General features: G+C 43.3%; 1 protein-coding gene across 2 annotated transcripts in view; it reads right to left on the bottom strand.

The window, feature by feature from the left end:
- The window catches only part of CDYL2 (chromodomain Y like 2), a 71,307-nt gene that overhangs the window by 21,627 nt on the left and 29,188 nt on the right, over positions 1-20,492 (bottom strand). For both annotated transcript variants that reach the window (XM_081871952.1, XM_081871953.1), the window contains exon 2: positions 4,990-5,584. In XM_081871952.1, the coding sequence (XP_081728078.1) occupies positions 4,990-5,584 (595 nt within the window). The remainder of the gene's footprint in view (positions 1-4,989; positions 5,585-20,492) is intronic.

Genomic DNA, 20,492 nt, shown 5'->3' with positions numbered 1-20,492 from the left:
GGTGGGGGTGGAGGGTGGACAATGCTGGGAGGACGTAGGGGGATTTTCAGCAAGAGGGCCACCTGGGCAACCTGCTGGCGGCCAGATGCTAAAGTGGGCAATGGATGTACCTTTTTACCTTTGTACAGTGGACTATAGATACACTCACACATGCCTTTCTTCCTCCATTCAGGCAGGGAAGAGGCATGCTAAGAGTTCAAGGGCACAGTTCAGCCAGGCAAAAATGCTCAAGGAGAATGTGAAGCAGGGGCAGTGAGGGGGATGGCCCCAGGAGAGATCCAGGGGCCAGTTTCATGGGCCACATTTGGCCCCCAGGCCTGAGGTTCCACCCCTCTGCTGTGGAGCATCATGGATGCTACAGCTTCAGAGAGGCCACAAGGCACAGTCCAGTGGGGTCCATATCAGGAGAAGAGGGTGACTAGGACCCCTGAAAATACCTGCAGACAATCTTTAAAAAATGGTTTGGGAGGTGGGAGGCACCAGTTGAGGCTGAATCCACCCAGCACAAGCACATCTCAAAATTGAACTTTGGAAGGGGGTCTCTCGTATAATGGTTGCCACTGGAGCATTTTCCCACACCAGGAGGCAGAGCGCACAAAACTTTGCTTTCAAATTTGCATTTAAAAACTGTCCACACTCATCATCTTCTCCTTCTGTCTGCAGCCTTCTTCAGGGTACTTAAAAGCCACAAAAATGGTTAACCTACAAGGCACACCCTTTCAAACTTAAGAAGCACAGTAGAATTTTATTAGCTGTGATATTAGCTGGACAAACATTGACTTCCTTAGGAGTAAAACTAGCATTGCAATTAAAGATTATCCCTGGAGTCTGTTGGTAAAAATAAAAAAAACCAGAAGACTCTGTAAAGCTAAATGAAAAGGGCAATCTTTAGCAAACGGTGCAGAGAATTAGATCAATAGAGACGGAGAGAGAAAGGAAAATATAAGGGATTGCTTTTTGATTTTAATAATGCTGTCAAGAAACCTGACAAAAGAAGACAGCAAGCACCAATGAAAGATGATGGAATGCTCATGTGGCTTCGGTGAAACCGCAACAGATGTTCTCTGTGTTATCAAGGGTTTGGTTGATGTGGGCTGGGTGACTCTCCCACCCAGGGTAAGTGTTGACATCTGCTGGCTGATATCAAGACACTGGGAAAGCTAGCTTGCCACTTGAACTAAGAGTTTCCAGTTGTAGCTTGACGGGCAACTATTTAATTTATTTACTCATTGTTTTTATTGCTGCGTATTTTCCTCCTCAGAATGGAAGGTGGTATGCCTGATTCTCTCCCCTCCCCATTTCATCCATATAACAACCTGGGTCGTACAACCTGGGTCACGTTCCTCTTCACTGCCTTAAGAACATATAAATGTAAGAAGAGACTGCAGGATGAGGCCAACGCCTAGTGACCACAAGTGAATAGAAAAATATATGGGTGGGAATGGAATATCAATGTCCTAAGGGGGCTAGGGCAGGAGTATGCCACACTGCAGGTCCCATTTGTCCTATGCACTTGAGGGTTTTTGTGTTGCTTTCTCTGTGGTGGGAACACCAGATTCTTGAGATGGGTTTCTCCTAATGCAAATAATCACTGTACTCCTGCTGAGCCAGCATGGTATAGAGGTTAGGGTGTCGGACTATGACCTGGGAGACCAAGGTTCAAACCCCCATTGGCCCATGAAGCTCACTTGGGCCAGTCACTGCCTCTCAGCCTATTCTACCTCACAGGATTGCTGGCGGGAGGAGAATCGTGTACATTGTCTAGAGCTCCTCAGAGAAAAAGACAGGATATAAATGCAATAAATGCAAAAATCATAAGCTAGAATTGCAACTGGCTTTCCACACTATCAGGGATATTGTACTTTCGCCCTATTGTACTTTCACCCCAGGATGCTGTCTATGCCTGTGAGTGTGATGTGGCCCAATTCAGCTGAGGGACCACTTGAAGCTCAGTGAAGATTTAGTGTAAACTTTGCGGTGGGGGCTATTTTATCACCCTGTTGATTTTTTAATCAATATTTTAATTAGCACTGAAACACATCTACGGCTAAAATTGTGGTGTTTTTATATATATATATATATATAAAATAAATGGAACACAGCTTAAATGGAAGAGTGTTATAGTGCTACAATGTGGGGCCCCCCCCCCAGCTCTCTTGGATTCCAATTCCCATCAACCTCAGCCAGCAAGGCCAAAGGTCAGGAATGATGGGAATTGTAGTCCAGTAACATGGGGTACCCATGCTTTAATGATAATTTAATAAATGTTTTAAAAAGAACAACTCTTCCTAGTCACTGTCATTTTGGCAACAGCGTTGACAGAAAGGATTCCAATTTTTTTGAAAGGCCTTATACTGTAATGATTCTAATTTGATTACCATGATGGTTATAGTATCAACCACCCCACTCCCATTATTTTAACCTGTGGTCCACAGTCAGTTCTTCCTTTCCGCTGTTGCTTCTCTCCACCCCCCACTGCATTCTGACTGCCTCATCTCTGCTCTCTCAGCTTTGCTGCAGTGTGTGTGTTGTTTGTGTGTGCATGGTTGCCCAGCGCGAAACAACACTGCCTGGCATCTGAACCTCATAAGCAAAGACTTTGCAGAAGAGGCGAGCCCAAGGCTCAGAGATGTAGTGATAAAGGAATCCAGCTTCCTTTTGCTGCTGCTGCAGGGGACAGCGAGGGGAGTGTACAGGCTTAAATGAACGCAGTGGTGCAATATAGCAAGGCAGCAGGGCAGGGAGTGGCGTGGAAGTGGGGTACCTTCCATCCAAATACACTTTGTAAGGGTTTTGTCAGTCAATGTGCCCAAAAGCCGAACACATATACATCTAGCTATCTCAGGGAAGGGCTCAGTGGTGTAGCACCTGCTTCGCATGCAGAAGGTCCCAGGTTTAATACGCTGGTGAGCCACTGCCAGTCACTGTAAACAATACTGACTTAGATGGACTAGTGGCTTGACTTGGTATAAGGCAGCTTCCTATGTTCCTATGTACTATATGTGAAAAATAATTTGAAAAAACAATAAAAACAACACACACCAACAAACATGGGGGGGGGGAGGAATGTCATCAACACAAGACACTCAAAACATCCCTTGGCTAAGCCTTTTGCCTGGCTATTGAGCTTTGTGTAGGGATGGGTGAACCTGTCCATTTCTGTTTCTTTCTCTTCCTCATTTTCCAAGTCTTAAATTCAGTTCTCCACATTCCCACACCACACTTTTTTTTTTTTTTAAAAAAAAGGCCTTGTGAAAATTCACCAGTATTTTGGTGTAAATTTTCCCCAATATGCATTTTTTTTTGCAAAGCGATTCCCCCAATACAATGCATTCTGGCATCTTATTTCCAGCAACATATGCACACTTTACCTCAGTGCGCGCATTTTCTCACACATCGTTTGGCCTGCCATTGCAAAATTTGGAGCAATGCGAATTTCGAAGGAAGGCCGTGTTCCGTTTGTGTGTGGTTTGGGAAAGTGTGAATTAGGTTAAGTTTGCCTTGAAATGATAACTGAGTCAAACTCCTCCCCCATCTGTAGCCTTGAGTAGAGAAGCTGTGTTTGTCCTGACCCTATTTTCAAAATATGATGTGTCCATTTTGATGTACCCTGCTTTCAGAGAATTTTGCCATGAAGGATGGCATACATACATTTTTGGAAGGAAGGAAGGAAGGCAGATGCAATGGGAAGAAACAGGAGGACCATATGAATATTCAGCCTCTAGGTCACTCTGTGCCCTAAAAAGGGCCCTGGCAAGGCAGTCTGAGACATGAAGCAAGAAACTGCTTAGTCTGAAATGAAACTCCAGCAGAAGATTGCCCTGACCATTTCAAAACTTCTGCTGAGTGAGCACTACAAGCGTTAAAGACACTGAGAGATGGTGGATGATGAAAGACTCTACACACCGAATCTCACATATTGCATTGACATCCTTTGTTGGAACAGTGTGCTCAGCCCTGATCTCATAATCTCTGGAAGGATATAATAGAAAGACAAAAGGCTCAAGAAATGATTAGCAAAAATAGTTGGAGGTCAGAGAAGACTCCCATATAAGGAGGCTGTGAAGATAGCGAGATCGTGTTGCCTAGAGAAGAAAATTGAAGGGATTTAGGAATAATGCTTCTCACCTGTACATACAATGCAAAGGGACATAAATAGAACTAATTGGAACATAACAGTAATAAAAAGAGCATCATCATATATGCATGATATAGATTTCAAGAGCACCAGGCATTAGGACTGATGCTCATTAAGCTTCCCATTTTGCACATTTATGGACACATCAAGGTGATCCCCAATGATGTGGGAAAATACTAAAATATTGTTTCAAGGCTCCTGGGTGTTCCAGGCTAGCTGAAAAATAGACGCCTGAATTTATAGTTTTCATTGACTTTTATTTTTGTTGTATTGGGTTACTTGTGCACCACTTAGAGATAATTATGTTTGAGTGCTATATAAAGTATCAAAATATAAATAAATAGTTAAAATGCTGCTACTTTAAATCGGGAAGACAGGATAAGGGGCAATCTGACATATCTTCCAAAGAAAAGGGATAGAAAATATTGTCCATATGACTGGATCAAGGCGATATCATACTGAAATATTTAGGTGGCCATGCTATACACCAGGGACTGCCAATGTGGTGCTTGCCAATTGCTGGACTACAGCTCCCAGCACCTTTGACCATTGGCCATGCTCGGTGGGGCTGATGGGAGTTGTAGTCCAACAACCTGTGGCTTACTCTGCTATACAAACTAACCTGGGAGAAAGGCCTGTAAAATTCAGTGGGACATATTTTTGCATAGGAAAGCATAGGATTACACCGTGAAGCAATGTATTAATAACATGTAGATTTTTCTGCCTGCATTTATGCTAGCATGTCAATATCGTAACATACTACATATGCAGACATATATCTAATACACATGGCATGATTTTGTGCAAATAAAATTATAATGATAATAATGCTTAAAACAAACACCACCTACCAATTCCATTCATGACAGGTGGCTCATTATTCACATCCAACACTCCAGGCAAATCAGGTTCTGCTTCATGTTCATTTAAATCCAAGTCTGGCTTTGGGGGGCCATTCCCAAAATGTCTAGAATCCTTTTCATAACTGGCATCTCCATTCTGTAAGCCGTTGTGTGGCTTTTTCAATGGCATAATCTGCAAGCCGCTGGGAGTAGTCCGGTAAGAGACTGTTTTAGCAGCCCTGTCTCCTGAAGGTGCTGGCTTGGCCGCGTAACCCTTTTTTTGCTTTTGAAATGATGGGGCCATGCGCTTCCGTTTATGGGGCAGCCCTTTGCTCTTCCCAGAGTCAGATGGCCTATGTGGTATTTTGTCGAGGGACGACGCTCTGCTCTCGCGTAAAAATTTTGGCGTGCTGGCTTGTTTCCCGTGCTTTGCTCGCTTTTCTCGCGTGACATGCAGTCCGTTGAATTCATCGATAAATTCCTCACAGTGCAACAAGTGATGTTCTGGCTCCCAGGTGTCTTCATTGCTCCCGTAACCTTTCCACCGTATAAGATATTCCCATTTACCCTTTTTGTTTTTCCTTTTGTCTACGATCCTCTCAACCTAAGTGGAGAAAAAAAAAAGGTAAGCTGGAACAAGGGAACATGGGATCAGTGCCTGCCTGCTGAGCTGCTGGGTCATAAAGTGCCTCTTGAGTGCAGCCTAGAGGATGAGTGACCCAGTGCCCCATTAGCCACACTGCCCTGGGCCAGCAGGAGAGGTGCGAATCCATCTCCAAACAAGGTGGGACTGGGGTGCGGAGGAGAAAATGAGTGGTGGGGGAAGAGTGTGAGCGTATAAATCTAATAAATAAAATAATAATAATAATAAATAATTTAGCTGATCTGATTGGGGAAGTCAAGGGCAATGAGAGCAGCTGGGTCAAATGGGAAGGGGAGGAGGAAATCAAACTTCAGCTCAGAAGTCACTCAGGGACACTGCCCAGGCGGGATTAGAAGGAAGGCTTGGGGTGAGGAAAGGTGTGCTGGGCAGCAGCCCTGAGAGAGGGAAAGTAGCTGCTTTGGCGGTGCACATGAATATCTCACTCTCCTTGCCATGCAGCCTATGTAGTAAAGTGATGTGCTCCCCACTTTACATAATTTCACCTATCCATGCAGCAACACAGCTCCCACGTAAGTGGGAGGGTCCCTGTAAATTATTCTAGCCACAGATAATAACATGATAATGTTTCTCTTTGTAAAATACAAGTAACTAATTTAGATGAATGAAAAAGAAAACTGCATTTTGAAAAGCTGTTCTATTATGAAAATATTCAATAACTATCAATAAGTTTATTCCAACTCTGTATTTCTTTCCTGTGACATATGAAAATATGAGAAAAGTAGTACTAGCCAAGTAAGTCCTACTGAATTCAATGGGCCTCAGTCCCATGCAAGTGAAGTTAGGATTGCCCCCTTAGAATTGTATCCAACCAAGTCCTTCCGACAGTAGACTCATTACAATTAATGTACCTAAGCAGGTCATGTCCATTAACTCAGTGGGTCAACTCTGAGTAGGACTAGCACTGGATTCTACCTTCAACCTTCTATCACCTAATAAAATGAAATGGCTGCTATCTAAAACACCCAACCAAGTTATACATTTTATATACTGACTGCAATCCCTTTAACAGATGCCCTATTTTTGCCCATGAAACCGACTTTAGTAGAACATATGATTCCGCTGTCACAGTGTGACAGGATCTAATCTTAGAAACTCTACAGTGGGCTCTCTCTGGGCGATAAAGGGCAAAAAAGCAACACAGAAATTCTACAGTATTCAAAGAGAATTTCTGAAATGAGAGCACGTTGTCATTCAACCCAACGGCCATCTCTCTTATGAAAAGCTAAACAGTGTATTCTGAGAGAGTGCACTTAATGGATCACATTCTTTCCCTGCCTTAGAAAGAGGAATCCTGTACTGACTGTGCCTGTATTTTTAGCCCGTCTGTCATCCAGCTTAAATGTATGTAAAGCAGTGTTCTAATGATCACTGACTTTAATTTTATGCATTTCATTGCCATTCAATACTCACCTTACAATTTTCTCCTTCACAGCACTGCCAAAGCTTTCCTTTATGCAGCTGACAAAATGATGCCACATTAAATGTGCAATGCCCCATCTGCACTATACAGTGGTACCTCGAGTCACATACACTTCAGGTTACATACGCTTCAGGTTACAGACTCCGCTAACCCAGAAATAGTGCTTCAGGTTAAGAACTTTGCTTCAGGATGAGAATAGAAATCGTGCTCTGGCGGCATGGCAGCAGCAGGAGGCCCCATTAGCTAAAGTGGTGCTTCAGGTTAAGAACAGTTTCAGGTTAAGTACGGACCTCCGGAACGAATTAAGTACTTAACCCGAGGTACCACTGTACATTTATTGCTGTACTACGCTGCTTTAAATAGTCATGGTTTTCCAAAGCATCCTGGGAACCGTAGGTTGTTAAGGGTGCTGAGAGTTGTCAGGAGATCCCTATTCTCCCCACAGAATGGTTTAAAAACCTCTTTGCAAGGAATTGTAGCTCTGTGAGGGGAATAGGGGTCTCCTAATAACACTCAGCACCTTGAACAACCTACAGTTCCCAGGGTGCTTTGCAGGAAGCCACGCCTGTTTAAAGTGCTATGAATCAGTTTTAAGTGTGTAGTGCAGATGGGGACTAACACACCACAAAACTCCATTGTTTTTGCTGCAACAGCAGAGACAAGGCTACCCTTCTTGGAAATATTGTGACAGTCACAATAGGCAAGGCTCTTCCTATGTTTGTATGCTTAATACTCTACTGTATTTCAATATTCCACTTTTTGTCCTGGTTTTTTATTGTAATGGGGTGTTTCGTATTTTTATCTTTTGTTGGCAGGTAGGAGTTGGTTTTTTTGACTGGACTGTAAACTGCTTTGTGGAGGAATTTCTTCAAAAAGCGGAGCATAAATTTTCAAAGAAATAAGTAAATGAAAATAGGCATGATGCCTATTCCTGACAGCAAAGGTAAAGAGGTAAAGGTAAAGGACCCCTGGACGGTTAAGTCCAGTCAAAGGTGACTATGGGGTTGCGGCGCTCATCTCGCTTTCAGGCCAAGGGAGCCGATGTTTGTCCACAGACAGCTTTCCAGGTCATGTGGCCAGCATGACTTAACCACTTCTGGCACAGCAGAACACTGTGACGGAAACCAGAGCGCACGGAAACACCGTTTACTTTCCTGCCACAACAGTACCTATTTATCTACTTGATTGGCGTGCTTTCGAACTGCTAGGGAGGCAGGAGCTGGGACAGAGCAACAGGAGCTCACCCTGTTGTGTGGATTCAAACCGCCAACCTTCTGATCAGCAAGCCCAAGAGGCTCAGTGGTTTAGACTACAACGCCACCCGCATCCCTCTCCTGACAGCAAAAGCATGCTTTCGCCATGATGTCTGGACGAATCCAGTTTGCATGGTTGTGTGAATGTGGCCAGAGGAAGTAGTCTTCAGTCCTGTGCCTTAAATGATGCAGGCAGCTGCAAAATGTCTAACAGCCTCACTGAGGTGGGTATAAAAGTCATTCCACCCTGTCCTTTATGGCTATGAGAGAAAGTGCCTGAATACCTAGAAGTTAAGAACACACTGCTGCTTGTGCAATTCAATGATTAACCAAGTATAACAACCACAACACAGTTCCTGAATGCATCCTCCTTGAAAGTCTTTCTTACAAAAAGTGAAAAATAAAACAACATATGCCCAGATGTGTACAAGGTGGCTGAAAATTTTAACTCAGTTAGTCATCGACACATGACTAGGCCAGAGTTTAAAGTCTGCCCACTTCTGTAGCTTAACACCATTTTTGTAGTTTGATGTTAGTGCATTTTAATTTTGTCCATTTCTCTGTGGAATTTAATTTTTTTAAGAGAGCTAGACTGTAATGCTTGCATATTCTGCAAAAAATAAGAAAAATACAAAACATATTTAAAATATTGGAAGGATGTGGGAAGCAAGCAAGCCTTTCATGCTTCTAGAGAAATCCACTCCCCACTCCACCATTTAACCCAGTCATGTGTGGTCATCACCAAAACTTGGCAAATATGAAAGTGCCCATGCTCGTAAATTCCCTTTGAGGACTCCACTTCAGAGTTTTGTGTTGAGGAAGTATGTGTTAGTTACAGACGGCAGTGGTGACTAATTGAGATTTATCTCTGCTGTCAAAAACTGAGGCTGGCATATCAAAGGACTGTCAAGAGCCAAGCCCAGGATCCTGAATCCACTGGATTTTGTTTCTTTTCTCTTTAAGTTTTACTTTATTTTTAGTGATGGTTGGATATGATTTAGGCTTCTTCCAATATATGTAAGGCATATCTGTTTTATTTTTAAGATAAGGTAACGTAAGGTAACCCCTGACCATTAGGTCCAGTCGTGACCGACTCTGGGGTTGCGGCGCTCATCTCGCTTTATTGGTCGAGGGAGCTGGCATACAGCTTCTGGGTCATGTGGCCAGCATGACTAAGCCGCTTCTGGCGAACCAGAGCAGTGCACAGAAACGACGTTTACCTTCCCGCCAGAGCGGTACCTATTTATCTACTTGCACTTTGATGTGCTTTTGAACTGCTAGGTTGGCAGGAGCAGTCATTTTCTTGGCCTGTTTTAATGTTCTACTGTCAAAAGATTTTAGATGGCAGATTTTCTGCCTATGTAACCTAGAGGTGGCCAACATGGAGCTCTTCAAATACTGCTGGACTACAACTCCCATCATCCTTGACAATTGACCACACTGACTGCGACTAATAGGAGTTGTGGTCCAGCAACTGAAGGGTACCACAATGGCTACCCCGGTCATGTGGTTGCCCTGGGCACAAAATTTCCTTGAGGCTAGGAAAAACAATTACACATATAATAATTACATGTTTTAATAGAATCATAGAGTTGGAAGAGACCACAAGGGCCATCGAGTCCAACTCCCTGCCAAGCAGGAAACACCATCAGAGCACTCCTGACATATGGTTGTCAAGCCTCTGCTTAAAGACCTCCAAAGAAGGAGACTCCACCACACTCCTTGGCAGTAAATTCCACTGTCGAACAGCTCTTACTGTCAGGAAGTTCTTCCTAATGTTTAGGTGGAATCTTCTTTCTTGTAGTTTGGAACCATTGCTCCGTGTCCGCTTCTCTGGAGCAGCAGAAAACAACCTTTCTCCCTCCTCTATGTGACATCCTTTTATATATTTGAACATGGCTATCATATCACCCCTTAACCTCCTCTTCTCCAGGCTAAACATGCCCAGCTCCCTTAGCCGTTCCTCATAAGGCATCGTTTCCAGGCCTTTGACCATTTTGGTTGCCCTCCTCTGGACACGTTCCAGTTTGTCAGTGTCCTTCTTGAACTGTGGTGCCCAGAACTGGACACAGTACTCCAGGTGAGGTCTGACCAGAGCAGAATACAGTGGCATTATTACTTCCCTTGATCTAGATGCTATACTCCTATTGATGCAGCCCAGAACTGCATTGGCTTTTTTAGCTGCCGCGTCACACTGTTGGCTCATGTCAAGTTTGTGGTCAACCAAGACTCCTAGATCCTTTTCACATGTACTGCTCTCAAGCCAGGTGTCACCCATCTTGTATTTGTGCCTCTCATTTTTTTTGCCCAAGTGCAATACTTTACATTTCTCCCTGTTAAAATTCATCTTGTTTGTTTTGGCCCAGTTCTCTAATCTGTCAAGGTCGTTTTGAAGTGTGATCCTGTCCTCTGGGGTGTTAGCCACCCCTCCCAGTTTGGTGTCATCTGCAAATTTGATCAGGATGCCCTTGAGTCCATCATCCAAGTCGTTGATAAAGATGTTGAATAAGACCGGGCCCAAGACAGAACCCTGTGGCACCCCACTAGTCACTCTTCTCCAGGATGAAGAGGAACCATTGATGAGCACCCTTTGGGTTCGGTCAGTCAGCCAGTTACAAATCCACTGAGTGGTAGCATAGTCAAGACCGCATTTTACCAGCTTCTTTACAAGAATATCATGGGGCACCTTGTCAAATGCCTTGCTGAAATCAAGGTAGGCTACATCCACTGCGTTCCCTTCATCTACCAGGCTTGTAATTCTGTCAAAAAACGAGATCAGGTTAGTCTGACATGACTTATTCTTCAGAAATCCATGCTGACTATTGGTGATCACAGCATTCCTTTCTAGGTGCTCACAGACTGTTTGCTTAATGCAGTGTTTCCCAACCTTGGGCCTCCAGCTGTTTTTGGACTACAACTCCCATCATCCCTAGCTAGCAAGACCAGTGATCAGGGATGATGGGAATTGTAGTTCAAAAACAGCTGGAGGCCCAAGGTTGGGAAACACTGGCTTAATGATCTGCTCCAGAATCTTCCCTGGTATTGATGTCAGACTGACTGGGCGGTAATTATTTGGGTCCTCTCTTTCCCCCTTTTTGAAAATAGGGACAATGTTTGCCCTCCTCCAGTCTGCCGGGACTTCGCCTGTTCTCCAGGAATTCTCGAAGATGACTGCCAGTGGTTCTGAGATCACATCTGCCAGTTCTTTTAATACTCTTGGATGCAGTTCATCTGGCCCTGGAGACTTGAATACATCTAAACTAGCCAAGTATTCTTGTACTATCTCCTTAGTTATTCTGGGCTGTGTTTCCTCTGCTGAATCATTTGCTCCAAATTCTTCAGGTTGCGCATTGTTTTCTTTATTGAAGAAGACTGAGGCAAAGAAGGCATTGAGGAGTTCAGCCCTTTCTGTGTCCCCTGTTTGCATTTCACCATCTTCTCCTCTGAGTGACCCCACTGTTTCTTTGTTCTTCCTTTTGCTACGAACATACCCATAAAAGCCTTTTTTGTTGCTTTTAACCTCTCTAGCAAGCCTGAGTTCATTCTGTGCTTTAGCTTTTCTGACTTTGTGTCTACACGTGCTGGCTATTTGTTTGAATTCCTCTTTGGTGGTTTCCCCCCCTTTCCATTTTTTGTACACATCCTTTTTTAATCTTAACTCAGTTAAAAGTTCTTTAGATAGCCACCCTGGCTTCTTTAGGCACCTTCCATGTTTCCGTCTCATTGGTATTGCCTGAAGTTGTGCTTTTACTATCTCCCTCTTAACAAACTCCCAGCCATCATGAACTCCCTTTCCTTTTAGTATTACTGTCCATGGGATTTCACCCAGCACTTCCCAAAGTTATATGAAGTCGGCTTTCTTAAAGTCAAGAAATTGAGTCCTAGTATGCTTGGCTGCTCCTTTCCGCTGTATAGTAAACTTCAGAAGAGCATGATCACTCGCGCCTAATGATCCTTCCACTTCTATCCCACTAACCAGGTCATCAACAATGGTTAGGACCAGATCTAAAATGGCTGTTCCTCTTGTTGCTTCTCCCACTTTCTGGACAATGAAGTTGTCTGCAAGGCCAGTGAGGAATCTGTTTGACCTTATGCTCTTGGCTGAGTTTGACACCCAACAAATATCCGGGTAATTGAAGTCCCCCATTACTACTATCTCCCTTCCTTTTGCATGCTTGGCCATCTGTTCCAGGAAGGCATCATCTATGTCCTCCGTTTGGCTTGGGGATCTATAATAAACTCTCACAATGAGGTCACTGTTATTCTTCTCTCCCTTAATATTGACCCAAATGCTCTCACTTTGGCTTTGAGGTTCTAAATCTTGGATCTCTTCACAGGTATACACATCCCTGACATATAGCACCACAACTCCTCCTTTCTTGTCTGGTCTGTTTCTCTGAAATAGATTGTATCCCTCCATTATTACATTCCAGTCATGGGACTTATCCCACCAGGTTTCAGTGATGCCTATTATGTCATATTTAGTTTGCTGTACCAAGAGCTCAAGCTCATCTTGTTTATTTCCCATGCTTTGCGCATTAGTGTACAGACATTGAAGTCCATTAATCATTCCCCCGTGTCTCTTATTTAAGGATTTTTTCCTCCCACCGCTAGGTCTGCGTGCTGTTTGCTCCATTTGGTCTATGACATTTGGATGATCTTCCAAACTTCATTAAGATCTGTGTATATAGTTATAATGCATGGTATAATCCTGGTATAATGCATTTTAATTAAATGACTTGCTGTAACACCATACCTTTTTCTGTACTCATAGACCCTAACTGCACATGCCTATTTTCACCACAGGGTCATAATGTCCAACCAGTATGGGATTGTGCCTCCTTCCCTGAGCCCAGGGACCATTTGCCCAGCTTAGGGAAGGAGGCACAGTGCTCTGAGAGGGCCTGAAAGCCCTCCTGTCTCCTTCTCCGCCAAAAATTGCTGGTACTGCATACTGTTGTGTACTGCCAGAAAAAAAGCACTGCTCACATGGAGTATCTTCCATGATGTGAACAATAAATTTATTATCAAACAGTTCACATACTATCTGAATGTTCTAATAGCCCTGCTATGATTGCTAGTTCTCAGCTTGTCATTTAAATAATAATGATTGGTTATAATGGAAGCTGTGATTTCATATTTTCTATTCCATCTTATTGATGGGTTGACAGTAATAAAAACCTGGCTGACTCTTCCTTTTAGGATTGCTATGAGTGAGCATTAAAACCTTATCTGTGTGGGTCAAGAGTGGGAAACCTCAGGCTCAAGGGCCAAGAGCTGTGCTCTGGCCCTCAGGACTCTCTGTAGGCCATTCCTAGAGACAACTTCCTCATTGGTCCTTGTCCATCCCTTCCCTGAATGCTTCATTGAATCAATGCCTCTTTCCTACTTGGAGAGAGAGTTGTGCACATGTACAGAAACCTCCGATGTTTGCATGGGTGCAATGCAGCCTAGTGTAGAAAGATAAGAGTCATTTTGGATTCACAGCTGTCCATGGAGATGCAGGTCAATTCTGTGTCCAGGGCAGGTGTCTGCCAGCTCCATCTGGTATGCAGGCTGAGACCCTACCTGCCCGCGGACTGTCTCACCAGTGGTGCATGCTTTAGTTATCTCCCACTTGGACTACTGCAATGTGCTCTATGTGGGGCTACCATTGAAGGTGACCCAGAAACGACAACTAATCCAGAATGTGGCAGCTAGACTGGTGACTGAGAGTGGCTGCCAAGACCATATAACACCAGTCCTGGAAGACCTACATTGGCTCCCAGTACGTTTCTGAGAACAATTCACAGTGTTGGTGTTGACCTTTAAAGCCCTAAACAGCCTTGGCCCAGTGTACCTGAAGTGTACCTCCACCACCATTGTTCAGCTCTGACACGGAGGCCCAGCTCCTAAGGCCTTCTGGCGGTTCCCTCACCTCACTGCGAGAAGTGAGGTTACAGGGAACCAGGCAGAGGGCCTTCTCAGTAGTGGCACCCGCCCTGTGAAACACCCTCCCATCAGATGTCAAGGAAATAAACAACTATCTGACTTTTAGAAGACATCTGAAGGCAACCCTATATCAGTACATTTTTAATGTCTAATGTTTTACCATGTTTATGTGCTATAAGCCACCCAGAGTGGCTGGGATATAAATAATAAAATTATTAGTATTATTATTATTAGTCCCACAGTTGGTACACTCACTTTTGCATCTGGTCGCATCCACGCTTATTATGTGGCCCCTAGATGACTGACCCCTGCAAGAGTATGTGGCCCTCAGGCTTAAAAAGATGCTCTATCCTTGATGCAGGCTTATGCAACATCATGGCGGGCAGGTGAGTGTTTTCAGCTACCCCACCCCTTGCCTTTGGAAGCCTTGCAAAGGATGCTGGGCAAAATGGAAGGGGTGTTTCCAGGACTAAGGTGAAACTGAGAAACTCCCTAGTTATTCTTGCTATTGGATGCTGCTTGTTGTTTAAGTACAGTATTCTTGTTATATTTATAATACTGAAATGTGGGTTTTTTTGTATGTTATTATGTTTGCTTTTGTTTTGCTATTTAATTATGAAACTGTTACTATGCTATTGTTTTGCAATGTTAGGAATTGTTTTTGTAGTGTTTTGGTTGAAACGTATTCCTGTTTCCTTTGTTGTAAGCTGCTTTGAGTATGTTTTTTTGTCTGGAAAAGTGCAAACAAATAAAATGAATGAATGAATGCACATGGATATAGAACCACTGCTGCACAGAGCAGTGCCACTGAAACTCAGTATTACTGACTAAAAGCAGTAGCTCCCACAATGCAGGATTGCTGAATGAACAAGTGCCAAGCCCGCCATGTATGGGGTTCAATGAAAATATCATAATACAGCCTGAGAACATGATTATCATCAAGAGATGAACCTAACCCTTTTCTTCATAGTGCACTCCAATGATCAACCCATAATTATTTTCAAAGAAGAAGTTTCATTTCCACTATTCCAGCTTTGAAAATCTGCGAGTATTTTGCTACTTTCATAGTCTGGTAATAACCTCCTTTTACGTTCTACAGCATCTCAAAGTACATTTGAGGGAGTTTCTGCTAATAAGAAAAAATGTATTATCTGGCTACTAGAGATTAATCAAAATATATTTTCAATTCTGAAAAGGAAGAAACTAGTCATTTAGTTTTCCATTCCCACATCCATTCTCCTTTCAGTTGGAACTGACACATACAAACCAAATCATTATTATATTCCCCATTTTTGTTAATTGAAATTGGAGAATGCATACAATTTCCTTTTCCTTTCATCTCTGCTGCACCTAAAGCAGTCTCACAGTGATGTGAAAAGACTTCTTTTGTTCTTAGCATGCTATGTCTTAACTTGTAAATATGGCTGACACAGCATGTAACACAGGAAACAGCCACTTATAATTCCACTGGCGCATAAGACAAAATCATGGTGCAGAATGAGATGGTACCATTTAGATATTTTGGTCCCACCATGTGATAAAGGATCTGGAAACCAAGCCTTATGAGGAACCATTGAAGGAGCTGGTTTTATCCTGAAGAAGAGAAGAGTGAGATTTGATATGAAGCCATCTTCAAATATCTGGAGGGCTGTCACATGGAATATTGAGCAAGCTTGTTTTCTGCTGCTCCAGAGGGTATAGGATCAGAACAAACTGATTCAAATTACAAGAAAGAAGATTCTGACTAACCATTAGGAATAAGTTTCTGATGGTAAGAGCTATTCAACACTGGAATGGACTACCTTGGAAAGGGGTGGATTCTCTTTCATTGGGTTTTTTTAAAAACAGAGGTTGGATGGCCATTTGTCAGGCATTATTTAGCTGTGATTCCTGCATTGCAGGGGGTTTGATTAGATGACCCTTGGTGTCCCTTCTACAGGGAGAGTCTTTTAAAAGAGGCCCATGGAACATGTGTACTCTGTATCCACGAGACCTCTTTTAAAGGACTCACCCTGTAACTAACTCTACACTTCTATGATTCTATTGATGTATGCCCATTGGTCATCATGGTTGGAGTTGATGGGAGCTGTAGTTCAAAACATCTGCAGGGTACTATGTTAGCTATCCCTGCACTCCGTAAATGAACAAATGCTGTTGGCTCCCATATTTCCCTTACTCCTCCTCTGTAAAGAGATTGAAAGCATCCAGTCTAGTTAATCCATATGTTGCTAGACTCCATCTTTCATTATACCCAGCCAGGCTGAGGTGATCAGAGTTTAACAGTTAGGTATCAGGCCTTATACAAAATAAGACCAAAATAAATGGAACCATGAATTAAAATCCATAATATATAGTCAAAGCAATTTTAAGAAGCAGTGAAACAGGGCAGACAAAACATCTAAAATGTCTACACAAGCAGCAAAGTTTTGACTTGGTGCTGAGAAGACAGCAAAGTTGGCGCCATGTTGTCCTTGTACAAAACTATGTAACTATTTGAGCATGACCTTCCTTTTTGGATAATCTTCTGGGGGCCGCATGCCAGTGGTGGGGAGGGCCAGAGGCAAAAGTGGACAGAGCATCAAACGCCAATTTTATCTTTCCACAGGAGGCTAGTTTCTACACACTCATTCTCCCTTCCATCCAGGGAAGCAAGAGAATGCCAGAGTGCAAGGAAACATTCTAGTCAGGCAAGAACATCCAAGGAAGGCACAGAGAAGAGTCGGTGAGGGCTGAGGGAAAAGTCCCTGGGTCACATTTGGCCTGAGATTCCCCACCCCAGTTCTACAGGGAGGATGTTCTACAGCTGTGATGCCCTATGAGGAAACTGTGTGATTTGATGCAGAAAATCATTCTGTGGTGACTCTTCCCATCATCATCAGTAGCTCAATTTTTCCCTAATGCTCGGCTTTGACGTGTTGGCATTCCAATCCTGTCCACTGGGTTATTTTTTCCTCCTTTACACTGGTGCAACCGATTTCTCATTTAAAGGAGGAAAAAATGTTAACAATCACAATTTTTTTTTAAAAAAATATGCAGCTCTAAGTTCAAGTGCAAAGCACGCATAACCCAAGACTCCCAAAATAAGCCTCATAGTCATGCTTAATTTAATAGAGAGTTTGTTACCCTGAAAACGCACACACTTGTCTCCAGTACAGTTATTTAAAGGAAGGAAGTTCACCAGGCTTATGCTGAACCATTTTGGAAGACTTAATATTCTGGAAATGCTCCTTATTTACACTTTGCTCACCTTGTGGAAATGAGGAGACTTAATTTATTAATGAGGTTTAAACTTGCAAAGCTCTTCCTGAGTCCTTGTTGAAAGGAACTTAACAAGGCTTGGAAGGTTAGGATTTTATTTAACATGGCATCATATGTAATGCTAAAAGGTAAAGGTAAAGGTACCCCTGCCCGTACGGGCTAGTCTTGACAGACTCTGGGGTTGGTGCGCCCATCTCACTCAAGAGGCCGGGGGCCAGCGCTGTCCGGAGACACTTCCGGGTCACGTGGCCAGCGTGACAAAGCTGCATCTGGCGAGCCAGCGCAGCACACGGAAACGCCGTTTACCTTCCCGCCAGTAAGCGGTTCCTATTTATCTACTTGCACCCAGGGGTGCTTTCAAGCTGCTAGGTTGGCAGGCGCTGGGACCGAGCAACGGGAGCGCACCCCGCCACGGGGATTCGAACCGCCGACCTTTCGATTGGCAAGCCCTAGGCGCTGAGGCTTTTACCCACAGCGCCACCCGCGTCCCTTATGTAATGCTACACATACATTATTTCTCCCTGCCTCTACTCATACATTATTTCTCCCTGCCTCTGCCAGAGGACTAATTTGGATCATGGGGAATGTAAGCAAACATTTCTCAGCTGGTGGAGCTTTACTCATTTGCATCTCTTGAGTCATTTAAAAGTATCCAAATATATTTGCTCTGTTGGTTTTGGACACATCAGTGAGGTCCTGCAGGGAACCGGCTGGTGTGTCCAAACTTGCAGAAAGCAGAATTGAACTTTCCACACATCAAGCAATGCACAGGGAGCTCAATTCTGCTTGGGCAATACCTTTTCATCCCTATGGGCCAACTTTGATAGGTGGTTGGGACAATCTACCTGATATTATGTCATCATATGATTGACAGGTGGGTTGGTTCACACGAGGAGAGAAAGATATGGCCCATTGGACCAAAAAAGGTCCCTACTCCTGGTATATAGCATGCCAATCTAACATGCTTGTTCAACTGAGTTCGTTGCTGTCAAGTCTATCAGATAGCACCAGGACTCACAAAATGGTTTGAACAATTCTTGATTTTTCGTCTGTTACTATTTATTTGCAGGTTTATAAGCTTCTTCACAACCAAAAGTTACTGAAGTGCTGTACAATAAAATAAGATAAAATATAAAAGGCAGGGAAACTAAAGGGAACAAAACCATTTCTACAATTTTACAGTTATTGTTACATTAAATGGCTGGGCCACATTTCAGGGAAAGCCTTCTGAATTTTAAAATGCTAGGCGCTTCTCTGATTTCAGTTACTATACAGATATATAAAATCAATATTCACCTTCCCGTAAAAATAGATAAACTGGTACGATGCTTAAAAAATTGCGAGCATTATTCATGAGTTCTTTGAATGAGTGTAGGCATAAAGTATGTAGGAATAGCAGGCGCAGACATGCTGATCCAACCCTCAGTGTCCTCATCCATGGCTGCTCCACCCTGACCCTCCTGCATTGAGAGGAAAGGTCTGAATGCGGCTTCTCAGTGTGTTCAGCTGAAGCCTTCCCACTATTTGGAATCCTGCTGCTGGTCAGTGTAGACAATACTGAACCAGATGGACCAATAGTCTGACAGTATATGGTAAAGGTGTTCACTGATCTCAAGATTCTAATCTGGAGCCAAATTTAGTCTGAAGCACTGTGGAGGCTGCCTGCTTTGGTTTCGGTCCAAATTTTGACTTGGAAAAAATGAAGTGTTGTTTCTTCCCCAATTCACTACTATGGATAAAACGAATGATACCTATAACTTTTCTTCCTTTTGACAGAATTGGATGACATTTGCATGCATAGTAGCTCCTCGGGGTGAATAAAGCCTGCCAAATTATAGAAAACAGGTCTAGGGATTTTGTGCTGGGCACCTTTAAAGATTTTTTTTTTAATGAACCATTTATAACTTTTTTGGCAGAATCAGCTGGAATTTATAGACATTCCCCTTTTGAGGGGAATCCAGCCAAATTTCAGAAAGATAGCTGCTGTGGTTTTCCTGCACATTTGGGGTAGTTGCTTAATATCTGCTATTGTTTTCTGTATGGAAATGACATATATGACATAAATGCCTCAAGAAAGAAACTTGACAAATTACAGATGAATAGGTTAAGGGTTTTTTCATACTAGGTGCTTTAAAAGTTGAGGAGAAGTAAAAGGGCCACACTGGGTTTTTGTGGGCAATGGTTTTAGTATGAAAATGGCATATATTGTAGGGGTTCCCTACAACAGTTGCAACAGCAAGATTAGATGGCTTCAAAGGTCGATTAGACAAACTAACGAAAGATAATACTATCAATGGCTACTAATCATGATTGCTAAATTGAACCTCCATGTTTAGAGAGAGTATGTCTCATAGAAACAGAGGTGGCTAACCTGTAGACCAGATATTGGATTCCAACTCCCTAACTATTGGCCATGCTGCTAGGGCTGATGGGAGTTGGTGTCCAACAAATCTGGAGGGCCACCATTTCCAGCCTTGTTGGGGGACAACAACAGGAGAAGGCAGTTGTCTTCATGCCCTGCTTGTGGGCTTTCCTGAGGTACCATGTTAGCCACTATAGGACACAGGAGTCTGGACTACATGGATTGTTGGTCTGATCCTGAAAGTCTCTTCCTATGTAGGAAGCATCACCATACCTAGACGCAGACCTGCTTCAGAAAGTTTTCTGAATCCTGTGCCTTTGGACCACAGAGCTAGCTGGGATCCAACCTAAGAACATTATTAAGAGCCCGCTGGATCAGGCTAGTGGCCCATTTAGTCCAGCACCCTGTTCTCACAGATGCCTATGCGCAAAAGCACTCTCCACTTTTGTGGTTTCCAGCAAATGGTATTCAGAAGCTTACTGCCTCTGAGCGTGGAAGAAGAGCATGGCCAGCAGGCTTAATAGCCGTTGATAGTCTCATCATCCATGAATTTGTCCAATCCTATTTTAAAACCATCCAAGTCAGTGGCCACCGCTGCCTTTTGCAGCAGCAAATTCCATTAAG

The sequence above is a fragment of the Podarcis erhardii genome (assembly GCF_964252035.2).
Source record: "Podarcis erhardii genome assembly, chromosome: 7".
Taxonomy (NCBI): Eukaryota; Metazoa; Chordata; class Lepidosauria; order Squamata; family Lacertidae; genus Podarcis; species Podarcis erhardii.
Note: the sequence above shows the minus strand (reverse complement) of the source record. Positions and strands in the feature narration are given on the sequence as shown.